The sequence below is a fragment of the Zonotrichia leucophrys genome, chromosome 1A (genome assembly GCF_028769735.1).
Source record: "Zonotrichia leucophrys gambelii isolate GWCS_2022_RI chromosome 1A, RI_Zleu_2.0, whole genome shotgun sequence".
Lineage (NCBI taxonomy): Eukaryota > Metazoa > Chordata > Aves > Passeriformes > Passerellidae > Zonotrichia > Zonotrichia leucophrys.
The window spans coordinates 22,212,203-22,229,674 of record NC_088170.1 but is presented as its reverse complement, the minus strand read 5'-3'; the positions used below and the strand labels follow the sequence as shown (position 1 = coordinate 22,229,674).

The following is a 17,472-nucleotide window of genomic DNA, read 5'->3' as shown; positions in this document are numbered from 1 at the left end:
TCTTTCAGACAGAGCCTGGAGGCCTTTTGCCCATGTTGAAATGTTATGTCCTGTGAAGGTCATGGGGATGGCTGAATGAGAATAGTTGGCTGCCAGAGAGGCTAGTGGTTGCTGCACTGGCAATTTTTCTTTTCATCAGTCATTTTAGGCAAGCCAGGATGTTCCTTTCTCACAAATCTTGATCTACAAGTACAGGCCCCAGATTGCTTAATATTCTGGGTGCTGAGGGAATTTCAAATTCCTGCAGTGGGACATATGTCTATAGAAACTCTTTGTAGTATTTGAGACCCTCTGTAATACTTGAGTGGGTTCAAGTTTTTTTCTATTTTTACAATAGCAATATGAGAAAGCACAAAGCTCACATATCTAATGATTGCACAAGTGGGATTTTTGGGGGGGAGGACAATAATTTCAGTCTGATCTTTTTCCATTATTTTTATTCAACTCTACATTCCTCAGTTCAGCTCTACTTAAACACAAAACAGAAACAATGAAGTGGCCCTTGTGTGAGGAGCAGCACTTGTAAGAGACAGTCCCTGGGAGACCACAGGTGTTGGTGGCCTCGTTTTATAGGATGGCGACTGATATCCACCAGTGTCTGGAAACACCAAGCCTATTCACATGAAAAATAAATCTCATGTGAAATATGGGCTTCCATGGATCATCTAGTAAAGGTGAACGTTTTTTATATCATATTGCACACTAGGAAATAAAAACCAAACTGCTCTGACAGGATGCATTGACAATGCCCTTTCTACAGCAGATTTTTATGTGTTTTCCAGAGTCTTTAATTCTCTTACTTCAGAGTCTCTCTCACTGTGGATTTATGACATGTTTCCTGCTTCCCTTCTCCTCATCTGTTCTCCCATATCTCTTACTTGAACTACTTTAAAGTGACATGTTGACGCATATCCGCGCGATGAAAGCGAGCACATCGTTGGAGTGTGTTTCTCTGCAGCGTGGTGACCCCGGACCAGCCAACACCCCCAGCCAATGTCTGAGTGCAAATGCAGTGGACAGGCAGTGGGACATAGGCCTGACAGGAAAAATGCCAAAACCAGGCAGTTAGAAAGTCTTGGCCTCCATGGAGTAGTCAAGATATTGCTCTATTACAACACTTTGGATGCCTCCCTGGGGCTACTGGGTGAGAAGTAAAACTCTTACTGCTACTAAGTCACAGCCCATGATGGCAGCACTTTGGAGGTCCCCTCTGGAATAGTCACCCTCTGGTATCTTCTGATACCTGACATTGATGTACTTACCCACCCCACCACCCACCATCAGGTTCACCTGTGACATGCACCCTCCACCCGCAATCTTCTTTCTCTTTTTTCCTCTGAGCCCAGGCAGCATCTGCTTGCTCAGCTTCGAGTAGCAGGGGAGCAAGCAAAGCATCCAGAGCAAGGATCCAAGGGTCTCCTCTGTGACCGTGCTTGTCTGGGGACTAAACCAAGGATGGTGAGTTAAAGGTTCCCCTCTCTCTGACTGCCCTCAGACCACTCATAACTGCTTTTGTGCCTTAGTTTCCTCCTATATAAATTAAATGACTCTATCTGTTCCTTGGTGGTTTTTTCCCCTCCTTTCTATCTATGTTATTCCCCCATTCTTACAGATTCAATTCAATGCCCAAGAGCATCTATATTTGCTAATGTTTTGAATGAAATAATTTAAAACATGTTTTGAAGAATTCCTGCTTCTCAATGCACTGCATCTTATGGAAGTGTGAAATCCTAGCATGAGGTTCACACCCACAACTTAAGTATACCAAATGGTGTAAGAGATCACTGTCCTCTCCCCACTGACGGTCATCCTTGTTTTCTGGCTAGACCAAGGAAATCTTCTTTTGGTCCTTACAAAGAAATGCTTATCTGTAGGACAGCCTTCAAGCTCTCTGCAAGAAGTGAAATGCTGAACACCTTTGTAAAAATATTGATCCTCAGCACCCCTTCCTGGAACATCTGTTCCAGGGTAGCCTTTCCAATGGATGCTTTGAGCAGCAGGGATTACTCATCCTGCAGAAAGGGCAGCACATGGCAGCTCGCTGCTTTTGCCTTCTGCTGGGCAGAAGATTTTGGAGGATGTGCACTTTTAAGGGATGCATTAATTCACCTTTCAAATGATCTGGCTGCTTTCTGCAGCTTTAGAGGCTGCACATGGTCTGCCTGCATCATCATAGGGCAATTTCTCGTTCCTGGTCAGTACAGCCATAAGTTAAATCTCAGCTGTTCTCTGTGTAAATCTGTCAATGCTGTGTAATGTTACAGCTATTAAGACTCTTTTCACTATCACTAGTGTAAAAAATAGTATTTTCACCATAACACTTGTAAATAATTATGCAAAAATATATAGATCTGCTTGCAAAGCCCCTACAAGGAGGTGTCCTTAAAGATATTAAAATTTTTCCAATGTTAGTGTGAATCTTAGAGCTCACTGTCTATTGAGATCAGCAAGGGGCAGTTTATGAAGACCGCTATGGAAAATCAATACAAAAATTCAAACCTGTGAGGTCAGGCTCTTCCATAACTTTTCAAAACACCATACATTTGGATTAGTTCAGACATATATCACCTGTAATAAAAATATGAATTGAAAAAAAAGCCAGTTCAAAGCAAGGTTTGCACAGAGCTTACCAGCATCCCATAGCATTCTGCGGTGCTGAACCCAGCAGAGTAACTCAGTGCTGTACAGAAAGGTTCTGTCTCTTGCTTTCTGTAAAACCTCCTGCTTGGAAATTTCATTGGATCCCTCTAGTTCTTCTGCCACAAGAAACAGGGTTCCCTATCCATCTTCTCAACATAATCTTACAGTATTCTGATCATCTGTCAGGATACTTTGGACACAGACAAAGAAGCAAGGTTTGAGAAGGAAATAGTTAAAATCTCACTCTGACAGCTGCATAAGTGGGAAGCAGACTGTTCATTTGAAAGTGTGAGAGTGAAGCCTGCTGCATACAGAGAAGCGGGCATTTGTGTGACTTCTTAGCTTAGACATGGTCCCTCACAAGGTCACTGTTTGCCACCATTCCACCAGGTCTAAATGGCTTTGGAGTAGTTTTTGGGAAGATTTTGTAACTCAAGTTAACCCTGACATAGAAAACACTAGTCTGGTTCAATACTATAGCTTTGCTCTCAGCTCAGATCTACATGAATCATGTTGGGAGTTCAGCACACTATAAAACATAGAAACGAGAGTGGGCTGACTTCTGATTCCAGGGAAGTCTTGAATTAGAGAATTCCAGAAGCCTTGTTACTATTTAAAGTCACCTGCCTTCCAGCCCTCACCTTTGAGTTCACAGTTATTCTGGCTGTAGTCCCTCTCCTCTTCCAACACAGGCCATTTTTTTAAAGGTTTCTTTTGAGTTTTGAGTATTCTGCATCTGAGCTTCAGTCTTTGCCTTCTCTCATCTTTTTCTATAGCATACTTAATGCTGCCAAAAGACTAATGATAAACCTACTTTCAAAGGGACCTTAAAATCTAAGAGACTGACAGTCTGCATGAAATCTCCTAAGTACATCAAGGTGGTTATCACAAAGACCTCTCTGGACAAAGGCTTTTCCATGCTTCCTGGCCAGTTAAAGCTGGATACACACCTATTAAGTCTGAGGGACACAATTCTGAAGAGTTTGCTGAAGTTGATAGCAGAATATGTCCCAGGACAGCGGGGACAGCACAGTATAGGGTCACGGAGCACAAAGCACTATGCAGGGCTTTGCAGAATATGGCCCTCAGGCAAAAGAAGTGATCTTTTTGCCACATGCAGCTGAGGAGCCTCACACAAATGTGCTCAGCAATATTGCTCATACACATGGCATTGAGCATGGAGGAACCATTTCTGCAATATGCTGTCAGCTGGTGAGAAATTTTGCAGGAAAGAAAGCGCACAGCAGCTCCCAGCTGCCTTAGGCTATAGGCATCAAACCTACAGGCAGCCTTGCTGACACCACATAATTGTCCTCAGGTAGGGGAGGCTGAATGGCACTCTTTGAATCACAGAGTTTCATGTCTCTGGCAAATGGAAAAGCAGACATCAATAGATGATGAATATAGTGAGAATTGTATTCTAATTGGAAATAAGATGTATATTACCTTGTACTGGATCAAATAACATGAAGGATTAAAATGGCTGTGCTGAATAATTGAGATCCCAGTTGTATAATTTTTCCTATCATTTTAAAGTTATGCCACGGAACCAGAAATATTCCACTAATAAAAAAGGTTGCTCATAAAAAGGAAAAATATCAAAGAGCCATCAGTGAATAGGAACATTAGAGAGAGAAGAAGAATTTTCCCACTCCTCACCCCTTCTGTATATCCAAGAGCTACTTTATAAGCTTTGATTCTTTGTGAAATTATAAACACAGAGAAATTCCTGAGGGCAGCTAGTGTACTCACGTCAGACATTTGGTGATGCTGAAAATTTCTCTTAATTTTCCACCCATGCATTCGAGCTGCTGTGCAATTAGAAAGAAGTGGCAATACTTGATCACAGTAACAGCTGCGTCCAGTCGTAACCTAGCGATTCAAAGCAGGAATATTCACCAGGTTTAAGACAACTCCATCTGAAAAATCACTTTCTAAATCTAGGCATGAGTAAACAGATTCCTTTCTACTGGGACTGTTTGTCCCCAGTGCCACACAAAGCAAGGAGCTGTAACCACAGGCACATTCGAAGCCTCTGTGTCATATTACTAGTAGCTTGAAATTCAGACTACAGCCTCTTTGAAAAGATAGTATTTTTCCAGAAATGTTTATTTTACATTTAGAGCTGTTATTGTTATTTCTTCTCAGTGGTGTAGAAGTCCAGTTGGAAGAGTTTTCTTTCCTCTGCATTGAAGTTGAAAATTCCTGGAAAGCCATGACAATATTCAGCATTCATGATTACACAGACAGACATATTTCATGAAAATTGCATAGGCTTTTAATACAGGATTATGAATGAGCTCTAATGTTGAAATTATATTAGATTGGATTTCAGACCGTATTTAACATATTTCCATACAGCAACCTTGGGATGTCTTTTCAATAACAGTGATTATTACAGGCAGGCTGTTTTTTAAGAAAACATTAGTTCAAGGTGGACAGGGCTTCCTGAAAAATGTTCTACATCTTTATGGCTGATGTTTTAGTTGTTTTGAATTAACTTTTTTCACAGCCAGAATGAAACGTTTCACCATATAATTCTTCATGCATGTCTTCAAACAAACTTGGAGCCTTTGCTGTGAATTTTCGAAGCTGTAATACAATCTCAGGCATGAAAACTCTTTGTGAGCTGAAGGTGAGCATTTTGCCCCCAGTTATCTGGTTTCTCTCAAAATATAAACATTCTTAGGTAACGTCTGTCTTTTTAAAAATACTGGTTGCCCAATGTGATTTGAAGGCATCTCTAAGTACCAACCTGTGAACAATCCCAGGCTTACTCTTTTGCAGGTTTCTAACAGCTGACTGCCCAGCCACAGACCTTGATAAGGATAAGCTGCTTGATCGAGTGGAATGGAGTTCAGGTTTATCTCTATATCATGACAAACACATTGAAATTATGCATTGGCCTGGAGGCATTTGGAAAGCAGAAGTCAGTGACTCATTGGGATCTGCCTGTATGAGCAATTTCTCAACCTATCCTCATAGCACTGGTCCCTGGACCAGTGGCTCAGCTCTGCCATTTGGTCCATTACTCCTTCCTTACAGAGTTCATACTCCTTCTTCTGTCTGGAACAGCAGTGGTTTTAAATGTAGTTAATTTGAAGATATCTGCTATATTAGGCTCAAGGTAACTGGGTGTGCCTCTCATGGATCATGTAGTTGTCTCCTGGGGTTGCAGCACTTGCCTCTCCAAATTTCACTCACTGCCAGAAAGAGCACATGGACTATTGTGGAACACTGATGCTGCCAGCTATTTGTCTCTCTTCCACACTGGTGTCAATCTAACCTAAAGCTGCAGAAAATGATTAGATTTTACCAGTGTGAGGCACTGAAAGACCTTCCTTCAATCATTACCAAGTTTGATAGCTCTCATTAGTCTCCTTTAGTCACTGGAGAAAAGAGATGTGTATTTCCTACACTGGTGGCATAAACACTTCCCTCGCTTTTATACTGCTGGAAGAAATGTGTATTTTCAGGGCTAAAACAGTAATCCATTCACAGTGCATTTCTAAAACCAACCCTATTCTATTCATCTCACTTAAATGGTCAAAACTGTGAAACTGGATGCCCCAGGTTCTACTCCTAACACCTAATAGAGATTCTTTGAAGGGATGTTTTGAAGACATTTGAAATAGGAAGCCCTGTGCTCTATTCTCACTGCTGTTGTGAAACTCTAGGTGAGTCCACACAGATGTGGATTTTTATTGCAGTTTAACATTTCTAAATACCATGCTGGTTAAGAATAGGCTGAATCCTCTAAAATTTACTTTTCTTTTTTACCCTCTAACTTGACCGATGGAATGTGTCAACTAATTAAAAACCAACAGGAAACAAATGTCTTCACAGAGGTAAAGTAGTTATCTGTGGCAATTGTGGTTTGTGGCATAAAAGCTAGGATGGAAAAAACTCCACATTCAGAAAGACACATGCATTTTTAAACAGTGTATATGAACTCATGCATGGCCACCCAGCGAGGGATGGAAATGCCTGGAGAGAGATGCTTCCTCCAGAGCAGATTTGATAAGGTATAGGAGACCGTGCCTTTTCAGCCAAGCTGCCCACAGATATAACAATTCCTGTACTCTGAGACAGAGCAGGCTTGGCCAGTCAGCAAGGAGGAGCAAAGCTCTGCATCCTGCTTGGTCAGCCTCAGCCCTGCAATGCCATTCACAAGGGATGCAAAACTGTATCTAAAAGTGCCTCCATTTGTACTAATAGCAGCAACCTATCACAATTTTTTTTTCTTCCCACCCAATATCAACTTATCAAAGAATAATCTAATCTCTTTTTCTACTGGTGACTGAGAAGAAAATCTGACTTTTAGAAATCTCCATAGCCTGAATAGTTTAATCAACTGAATGATAAAATAAAATACTCAACGGAAAGTGGAAAACCTACCATCTCACTTCACACCTGGGTGTAGGAAAAATGCTGCTCCACTATGACAAAAATGCTTTTAGATAAAACCCACTACTGGGCGTTGTCTCAACCTTTCAAGAAATCACTTTCCACTGTGAACACTGACTGCAGTCAACACAAAATATTTATTCCTCTCATCTGAGACTCTTCCACATGCTTTGAGGTACTCGAGTTCACAAGTGAGAATACCAAATGTCATCCCTGCTGCATATGCATCAGTCAGCTCTTGGACGCTCTCCCTTGATGTCATGGTGTCAGTAAGGATGAGTGAAGCTGCCCTTTGCCCAGGCTTCTGTTTGGTTTAAAACACCGGATTTGGTTGTTGCTAAAAGCACCTCCCACCATGGATGTCCTTGTTTTCCAAAGTAAACAGTCTCTGGCGTCTTGTGACCTGAACAGCCCCAAGTGTCTGACATTGCAAAACAAAAAAATATTTTATTTGAAAAGAAAAATCTGCAGCTTAAATTATTTGAGGCACTGCTTTCCTTCCTCAGCAGGATGCTGGAATGTCCAGGCTGTGGTAGGAGCTGCTTATACGCCACAGACATACACAGGAACATATTTGCCCTCCAATGATATATTAGGCAATGGTTTTGAGTTGGCAGGCTACTAAAAGCCCTAGCCAAACAAAGATAAAATTGTAATTTATCAACAGAGAATGCTGAATTCATGGTCACTGGTGACTGCTGGGACTATTGGTAGCCCACAGAGCTGAAGCTGACAACATAAAGACAACAAACTGCAGATACTGTTTGGACTTTTCTCAGCTTTGAGGGGAAAATAAGCTCTTTTTTTCCCCTAGAAATTGTTGAAACTAGGAACGAGATAAAATCACCTTTTTCCAAATCCAGTACGACATGGCTCAAGCAGCTAAAGTGTATGAAAATACTGTGATTGCAACTATCTTCTGCAACATGTCAAAGAAGGCATGAAAACAGAGCAGTGGTGGGTGCATGCAGAGAGGCAGCCAGGGCACTGGCTCACTGAGGAGTCAGCAGTGCACGCTTTGGTGGTACAGACCTCTCTCCGGAGAATATGGTCCACGGCTTTTAGGACTTATATTCTCTGAACTAGTTATTACAGGGAGTAGGATTTTCCAAAGGCCTTGTCTTCCTGTCAAAGATTTTAAGGATTCTTGAAAATATTTTATCTCAAGTATGTTGAGACACCTTTCCCAGTAGTTTTTTCCATCACTTCAGATTATAGGAACTTTGTTTCACTAAAGTAAGTGATGCTAGACACACACCAGAATGAAGTTAAGAATTAGGACCTATTTTTACAGGGTTTCACAAGTCTGTGTTATTTTGATTGTCTTGAGTTAAATGTGATCTTAAATGGTTGAAATTTCCATTTCCATCATGGAAATCCATGCAGTTTAAGGTGAATCAGAGGTGAAAACAGCATGGGGCAAAATCCAAGTTCCTCTTTCCCTTTCCCCACCCTCCATGTACCCTTCCATCTCCTGACTGATCTCTAGATGGAAACCAACTGTTCTTACAGCAAGGAATTCAATCTCCTCACCAGTTGTAGCATCATTGCCAGCCACAGTGACTTCTGTGAACTGGTCCCAGCACTAACTAATTTCACAAAAGAAAAAAATCAGTGAACAGCTAAGAAATCACCAGGGATGCTGGCTGTTACAGACCTAGGACAAATGTGGAGTTCTGGAGGTGAAAGGATCTCTACACCATTACTGACCTTTGAAATTTCCCAGTCCCAGAGGTGTACTTTCATGGGAAGAAAAAGCTGTTTCAGATCACACCAGATATTTTCTGCACTGCCCAGCAGTTAAACCTGAGGATGTTCTCCAGATGTTTGTGTTTCTACGAAACATACAAAAATAAAGTTGTAAACTGGACAAGACAATACTCAAAATGTAAGAACAAGGGCTTTAGGGCAGCCTGGAAAAACATGAACATTAACCAGCCCACACATAAAATCAATTTGTCCTCTTTAAGAGGCCAACAAAGATGTATTTTAATTGCTTTTCCAAAGAACTGCTACTTTTCCCAGCAGGTGGGCACATATAACTTGTCATGGTTCTTATATTGCCAACAGGCAATTGTTTGTATTTTGAGGAACACATACTCCTTTCACTTGGGCATACAAGAAGTGAGAAGTACAAGGTCTAGGCCAAGATGAAGCAACTGTTTAGACAGTTTTTATTCCACAGTGAAAAGAAAATAATATTGTACCATTGTCTGGAAAACTACAAAGAGCAAAAATTGAACATGCACTGGCTTAGATTTCTACAGAGTGAAATGTTTTAACTGTTCGCAAGCTGTCTAACAAAGGTAAAACAGGACTTTGAAAATGGAAGTCTGTTTTCTTTTCTGGAGCTGTTTATCTTTTCTGCTGGCTATATTGGCTAAGCAAAATGTCCAAGCAGACGGGCTACAAGTCCTAGGAGGTCTTTGGGGAAGACTTCTGTATTTTTCCTGCTTAATTTAGGCTGCTCAAGTAGGTCCCGACCCCAAAAATATTTGGACATTATGGACACCTTTTTGTTTAGTGCACTTAATATTACTCTGGTAGCTTGCGTATAGGGATTTCAGAGTGTCACCAGCCTATACTGCTTGGGGTTTGGCTATTCCAGTGATTTCACTGGGGCATGCTTGCAAGTATTACCTCACCTTTGTGGTTTTTTAAGTGACTGTAAAAGGAAGACAGCTGTTGGTTGCTGTCATGGCTTTGATCTGAAAAGCCCGGTCCGGCCCTGTGGTGCATGACTTCTCTTTACAACAAAGTGGGAGCAAGCCACACTGGAATGCATGTCTTCACATATACAGGGTTAAACATTTTTGCAGGTTTATTGTGGGACCTGTAGGTGGCCTCATTTTAATAGTCAATAAAATAAGAAGTATTAGTCCAGTTCCCCAACGTGCTAAGCAACATTTTGTCATACTGAACTTGGAAGCTGACAAATCTGCTTCTGGTGCCATTCAATACTCTGCTATTCATTCTATAAAAAAGTGGGTATATTTATAAAATCATTGATTGAAATGCAGAAAGTGCACACATCTATTTTGTTTTCATCCTTATTTCCTGTTCCCTCCCAGACCATGGGTAAAGGACAAGAGGACTGCTGCCTATGCAGTGACATTAGCACAGACATTTTGTAACAGAATGAACAGTAAGAAAAAATGAACACGAATCCCAAATTCTGTCAGAGAAGGTCTAACACAAATTTGATTGGGTAAATGGACTACAAAACAAGGCTGAACCATTCAGTACAATTAAATACCAACATTCACATCCACACTAGGCATCATGTTAGTGACAATGTATTCTTTGCTGCCACCCCAACAGAAACCCTGACTTATGATGCTGTGCTATTTTTGTGCTGTAGTCACTGTGGTAGGGCCTCAGTTTTGAATACTTCATAAAGAAACACTGGGGTTTTGTTTTAGTGAATGAGACCTGACAGAGCTTGTGAAAAAGGCCTACAATTCAAGCGCCTTTTATATGTGGAAGGCGTAAAGCCACAGCAACAAGAGAATCTCAAAGCAGATGGTTAACTGGCCTTGTGTAGCTGATCCTGCCACCACTGCTTCTCCCACCCTGTGGCTGGGGCACCCTGGGGAACACCAGGAGCAGCTAGGAGAGTATCTCTTACTAGAAATTTCTCTGGTTTTGAAGTGGTGGTGCACACATGTGTGTTAAGAAAAACTGCATGCCATGCACTGCAAGACACAGCCGGCCTTGAGCTAGACTGGAGCACAGAGCCATGCCCCAGGTCTGCTGCCAGGGCAGCACCAGCAAAAGCATGAATGCCTCTGAAGATGTGCCTCAGCACAGCACCTCTGGGTGCTGACAGACTGGCCAGGTTGTGCTGGGAGCAAAGCCAGCACGGGGCATCCAGCTCTGCCCCTTCTTGTAGTGGGTACAAGTTAGTACCTCATTTAAGACATATCAAACTACTACAGTTTTGAGAGGGAAGTACAGTGGATGGGTGGGACACAGAGTCCAAAGGGATTAATTTCTGGACTAAGAGAGATCATACTAAACTTGTAAACAGGCGTGCAGTGCGTCATCTAGACACTGGCAACGTTTGAGAACAAGTAGCAAGGGATTTAATTTCAAAGTAACACTCTGGTTCCCACAAACATACACAAGGAAGCTAGCTTAAACACAGCCTGCAACTCACACCTATCTTTTAAAACCCGCTGCAGGGCTGATTTACCAAGTGGCAATAACCTGCTGCCTGTGCAATACTACTCCAAACCTTGGAGATGAAAATTTGGCAGAAAGCAACTTGCCAGCTACATTTCCCCACTGCAGATGGAGCCTGGGCACTGCAGGGCTCCTATGACATGCTTGCCTGCAACTTACCACATCCCACACGGAATCTTTTGGAAGAGGCTAAAACTTCTGCTGAGTTAAAGTTGAGCCTTTCTCTATACATTTCCTTGCTCTGCTGAGGCCCAGGTGTTTGTGACAGTCTCTTGAAAGTTGGTAGGTGCAAGGATACCTGGTACCCTGCAGTGCTGTGTCCCTGCCAGAAACCTGCAGGAGATAAGGCACTGTATGTGTAATATTCACAGTAAGTTAGGGGAAAGCAAAGTAAAAGCAGTTCCCTAAGACATCCTGCAGTGAAGGATGCAGAAATGTGACATAAAACCAGATAAATAAGGAAGCAAAACAGAGTTATTTATAAAGAAATTTATTTTATATTTGTGTACAGCAAATATATGAAAACAAATTTGATTTGAAAAATGTATATTTGATTTCTTAAAAGTATTGAACCCTCTTATGGAAAGGTTTTAGTTATTATAAAGGTACAGAAGGCTAAAATTATACTCAAATAATATAGGTGTGTGTACGTATATATATATAAAAAACATGTGCAATTTTATATATATATATATAGTATATATAAATAACATGTGACTTACATGATTTTTAAGGTATCTTATTTAAACATCATATTTAAAATAGAGATATTAGAAAATATAGTTTGCTATTTCTACACAGTTTGCATTCAGTTTTTATAAGCATCTAGAGAGTGCAAAATTTAAACATACAGAAATATTCTATTATCCTGTACATTGTGCTCAGCTCCCAAGTTTTCTCTGTCATGATCATCACCAGACTGAACCAAATTTGGAGGGTTCAATACTAGCCCTTACTAGCATCTTCTAAGAGCAATAAAAGGAAATCTATCTTACCTTGCACTGCACTGTGGTATAGCTTGTGCACAAGAACAATGCATTTCCTATATTAAATGATCTAACTCCCAGAGATCACATACACCTCAGCATATTGATTCATTTCATTGCATTCCATATCCTGCAAAAATAAATCTCCTGTAGGACAGCATACATTACTGTGTTCTGAAGCTTAAGTACTATATTTCTTTAACATAAGGCAGGAATATACTGAAATTTGATAATACTTAAATCGAACAGCAATCTGGAATTAAACCACATTTATGTACCACATTTTTATAGATGCTGCCTTTTTAATATTTTTTCATGTCTTTCTAATGTTGCTTTGAAAAAAAGGCAATTATGACCATTCCACATGCTTTCACAGTAGCTATATTTTAACTGAAGGGTGTTTGAACTTCAGATAACATGTTTATTATCACTGACATAAAAACCTCAATCCTGCTTCCATAAAAATCAGTGGTTGCTTTGTTCCTACTAAAAATAAAATTGGATCCAAACATGTTAGTCACAAAGTTTGTTAGTAGAAGTAAATACCGTGTTCATTAAGTCTCTCAGTGTTTAAAGGCAAAGTGGTAGCAAATACTGTGTAGTATAGCTTAAAGAACAGTATTATGCACAATTCTAAGTGTTATTCAAAAAAATCGAAAAGCAGCTGTGAACAACACCTCATGGGACAGTGAATTTTGCTACATGAAAATTTCTGGAACTGTGACAGACTTTTTTCTAATTAATTTCTTACACCAACACTGTCACTCATGCCACTACATTGCTATTGCACAAATTAAAGACTGGATCTTGTACGCAGTATGCATCCAGACCAGCTAATCTTTAAAAGTGGATACGTCAGGAGGGTCTCCCTCTTTCTACTGCATTCATTCCTAAACCTCTCTAGCAGAAACTGTCATGTTTCTGAATCCTTGTAGCAACTGACAAGATAAAGAGCCTCGTGTCATCCTTCATCTACTTCACTTTGCAAGTTTATCTCTGCACTTGCCCATATAATTACCCCCTGCAGATTTCAACTTTAATTCAGATTTGCGTTATGCTTGTTGAATAGGCCTCACAAACAGACAAAGCCTCATTAGTAGCCTGCAAAAGTGAGCCTTACTAGGTAAAACCTTGATTTAAATTACCAAACAAAGGGGAAACACAGATGCTGAGACAATGTTTACATCCTCTCAACCACACCCTTGAAATTTTGGCAGCAAATTAGCCAAAGGATGCTTTTAACATCTCATCCATCTCTTTCAGTTGGGAAGGAACAGCCATAACTACAAGTTTTTGCAAGGTGTGGCTGGCTGATGCTGGGAGATGGTTGGATACATATGACCAAAGGCTGCATGCCTCACAAGTCAGAACAAAGCAATGTGCTAGGAATTCAGGATTTTCTTATGCTCAGAAGTTTCCTATAGACTGGAGATAAACACAAGTCCCATTTCCCACGCAAAAAGGAATCGTGTGTAAACCTAGAGTAACACAGTATTAAGAAGAAACTAATAACTAATGATGTCAAAGCCTCTCAATTTAAAGATTCCCCAAAGCAATCTCAAAGAAAAGAAGAAAAAAGAAAACCTGCAGACTCAGTCAATACATTTTTCAATCCAATTATACAGTAAATGCACAGACAGGAAAGGCCTCAGTTCTGAAAAGGTGAGGAAGAAGAATGATGGTGCAAAATGCTTTCATACATTTGAACATTCTTAGGATATAAGAGAGCAGGCAACTTGAAAACTAGAAAACATTCCTTGTAAGCTGTATGGGATCCACGCAGTTTTCTGCAGGCTTTGCTTCATCCTACAGCTCAGCTTTGCCTGTTGGGGCAGGACTGGCATTAACGCTGCCTTCTCCAGCGTTGTTCTTGTCTGCTGGCTTGAAAGATAATGAAGCAGAGTTTGTGCAGTACCGTTTGCCAGTTGGGCGAGGTCCATCATCAAAAATGTGCCCCAGGTGAGCCCCACACTGAAACAAAACACAACAGAGTATCAGTGTGTGTGTGCCGCTCGCTCCGTGCCGTGCTGCGCTGTTAAGCAATGACTGGCAGCTGCTGCCAAGGAAGCCACTGATGCCTACATCACCCTTTCAAGTGGGATTTACAATCTACATTTATTTGCAGGAGTGATCCAGGAAGATGATCTGAGATACCACCAGTGCCAAGACTTCAGGCCCAAATTTCCAGGGTGTTTCCTGTCACCTATGCTTGGTTGGACGACCATCTCTGAGGTGTTTCTATAATGATTTCATGGCAGGAGCACAGCTAAAAACATGGTGGTGAGGACAGCACAGACCCATGCCTCACTTACTGCTGTAAGGATATCTGTGTAAGAAAGGGACAGCCTCAGCTTTGGCCTCTCCTCAGCCTGCAACCATCTGCGACACCCCTTGGTAAAAAAATTAAACCCTTTGGTGATCCTAGCAAGGACCTAAAGCACTAAAGATATTCTTTGGAGTGTGCTCTCACATTTCTTTTTTTCCCCCTTTCTATAGTATGGCACTCTTCTGAGCATCAAGGTCCTTCTGGGTGTACTTCTTGACCCTAGAGGGGATGGAGCCCAACCCACTCATCTCATAATAATTTCTCTAGTACATACAAGACAGGGACAGGTGACTGAAAAAGACCTGTAGTGCAGATATGTAAATGTTTTTAAACTAATAATCTCTGTCTGGGAGTAATTATAAATGATACTGAATTTTGCTTTTTGTAAGGAATAAGAAAGTACAAATGGTCTGCTGCCCCTTTTGCTCTGTATGATTCAGACCCAAATACTTGCAGTGCTATTCAGGGTGAGCACTACTGATCTTGTCTGTAAGAAAGGTAACAGTCCTTTGCTTTACAAGGACTGCTTTACAAATACAGTATTTTGAGGAAGCTAACCCTGCTGATCCTTATTCAAAAATTAAGATTACTATCACTGCACATTATGCCTGACAATTTATCTGGATAAAGACTTCTTGTAATTAGTCACTTGAATTCCACAAGTTCATTTTTACAGCCTGCCGCGAGAAACAAAAAACTAAAACCTTGCACTGGAGAAATATTTATCTTGAACAGGAAAGTCATGCTGCTTTACCAAAGAGCCTTGGCCTTTCAAGTCAATAGCAGATCTCAGTGAGAGGTGGAATGATGTAATTGAGATCACAGACCTGCTCATGGGCTCACAGTCAGACAGCAAAAATTAAAGACTGAAAATTATTCTTAACATTTAATTAATTCATGGTATTCCAAATACATAGAGGCAATAGTGACCATTCCAAACTCTGAATGAATTAGTGATGGCAAATCTCTACCCTGCAGTTAATGTGTTGCTAATGTTCTCCTGCTGTTATGGCCTTTAATTCACCAAAGCAGCAGGAAAGGTGTCTGTAGTAGCACATAGTCTCGCCTCCAGGTTAAACTTTCTCAATAGACTGAAAGGCTGGGGGAGGCTCTCACACCAGCTAGGTGGGACAGAAACTCTGCTCATTTAATGACAGCTGAAACAATAATCTTCACTGCCTTCAGGAGCAGGGCAGGTAGGCGTGAAGCTTCAGTGCTCCCACCTGTTGGTATCACCCACGCAAACACATCCCACATCCCACAGCAGGCTCCCTGCACCTCAAGAAGTGTCACTGAGACAGCCATGGCAGTCCAGCAAAGATCCCAATAACAACCATGGGCTTCCAGCCTGTGGCATCAGCAGAACACACTCCCACAGGCAATGGAAAATGGCATGCATGACTGGGTTAAGCAGCAGATGCTCAGCTTTTTAAGGAAGGAAGATAAAACAAGGGAAGTAAGTAAAAGGAAGTTGAATGGGACCTAGAGAAAACTAAGCTTCAAGTTTTCTTCTTGAAAGACTGCTGTCTTGCCATCCTTTCCTCCATTTTCCACTGCTTATCCTTTTTATAATTTTCCTTTACATTGAAGGCCTTTTTTATGTTAGCATGTGCAAAAAACCGGAGCTGTTTCTGAATGTGGGGCATCTAACAATGAAGCATTTCACCTGACTATAAGCATACCTTTGGGGGGAAAAAGAATTAAGTGTCCCAGGGAGAGTATTTTTCTAAATGCTCAGCATCCTAATTAAATCATCTCATCTCAACTAAGAGTGCTTCAAAACCTCCTGGCTGGAAGTGTTAAACAGATCTTTTCCAGACTAACATTTAACAAAAGATAAATCATTGCCTCTCTACTGGACAGAAACAGAACAAGAGAAACTGCAGAGAGAAATGGTCTATAGAAGTAATATATTCACACACAGACTACAAAGACAATCTATCAAAAAGGTTTTCCTCACAAAATCTGAGAAGCTGTATGAGAGTCCAAGGCAGTCTCATTACACATTTTCGTGATGGCAGAATCACTCCAGGATTGAATTACTGCAAAATTTGTTACCTTTTGAGATTACCCCTCACCAAAAATTTATGTGGCGATTCTCTATAAAGGACTCTGTAACTCATCTGCCCTAAACAGAAATGTATTTCAGTCCTTTGTATCACAGTATAAAAAACCTGGCACTCAGCTGAGAGTACAAGGATGAATTGTCTTTACTGTCCCTCCCCACACATAATAGGTGCTGATCATTTTTCTAGGACATATGTACATGCCTGCAGAGCCTCTGGAAAAGAAATAATTATCTGTTGCAGCCTTGCACATAAATACATTGGGCAGAATGAACTGGGACAGTGAAATGGTTAAAGCATTCCAAGTATGTGCTTGGGAGCAGGAAAGGGAGGGGGTCACTGCTAACTGTCAGTATGCTTGGATCTCCCAAGCCTCCTGGTTCTAATATACTGCTGGGAGGCATGGAAAGCAGCTTGCAGTCAGCTGCTGCAGCAGAGAGTCCAAGCTATTGGTGTGCAAACACTACTCTTGTGACTACGGAATTTTATTGATTTGCACAGGAAAAATAGTAGGTAGGGAGACCACAGGGAAAGGGATGCTTGAACAGGACAGAGGAAAAAAAGAGATGCAACCAGTTTTACAGTATTCCTCAACTGCATTTGTATTAAATTCTACCTGTCACTAATCACTGACCTTTTAAATACACCCAGGGTGTGTTCCAAAAACAGTGAAAGTTATTTCTAGGATAATCCCACAGATGCATTTGATTAATATTACAGTGATTTTCCCCCTGTGTTTGCTTTCTATAGTGAAGAACATTAAAAAATATTTCTTTTATTCTCTCAGACAGGTGGGAAGGACTTTCAAAGAAAAATCAACTACTTTTTCATCTGCAAAGGATTAAATGGAGTTATTGCCCCA

The 17,472-nt window shown here is 40.9% G+C and overlaps 1 protein-coding gene across 4 annotated transcripts in view; it reads right to left on the bottom strand.

The window, feature by feature from the left end:
* Positions 1-11,706: 11,706 nt before the first annotated feature.
* Positions 11,707-17,472, bottom strand: part of MSRB3 (methionine sulfoxide reductase B3) — an 81,535-nt gene continuing 75,769 nt past the window's right edge. For all 4 annotated transcript variants that reach the window (XM_064701876.1, XM_064701879.1, XM_064701877.1 and 1 more), the window contains one exon: positions 11,707-14,189. In XM_064701876.1, the coding sequence (XP_064557946.1) occupies positions 14,025-14,189 (165 nt within the window). In that variant the 3' untranslated portion in view covers positions 11,707-14,024. The remainder of the gene's footprint in view (positions 14,190-17,472) is intronic.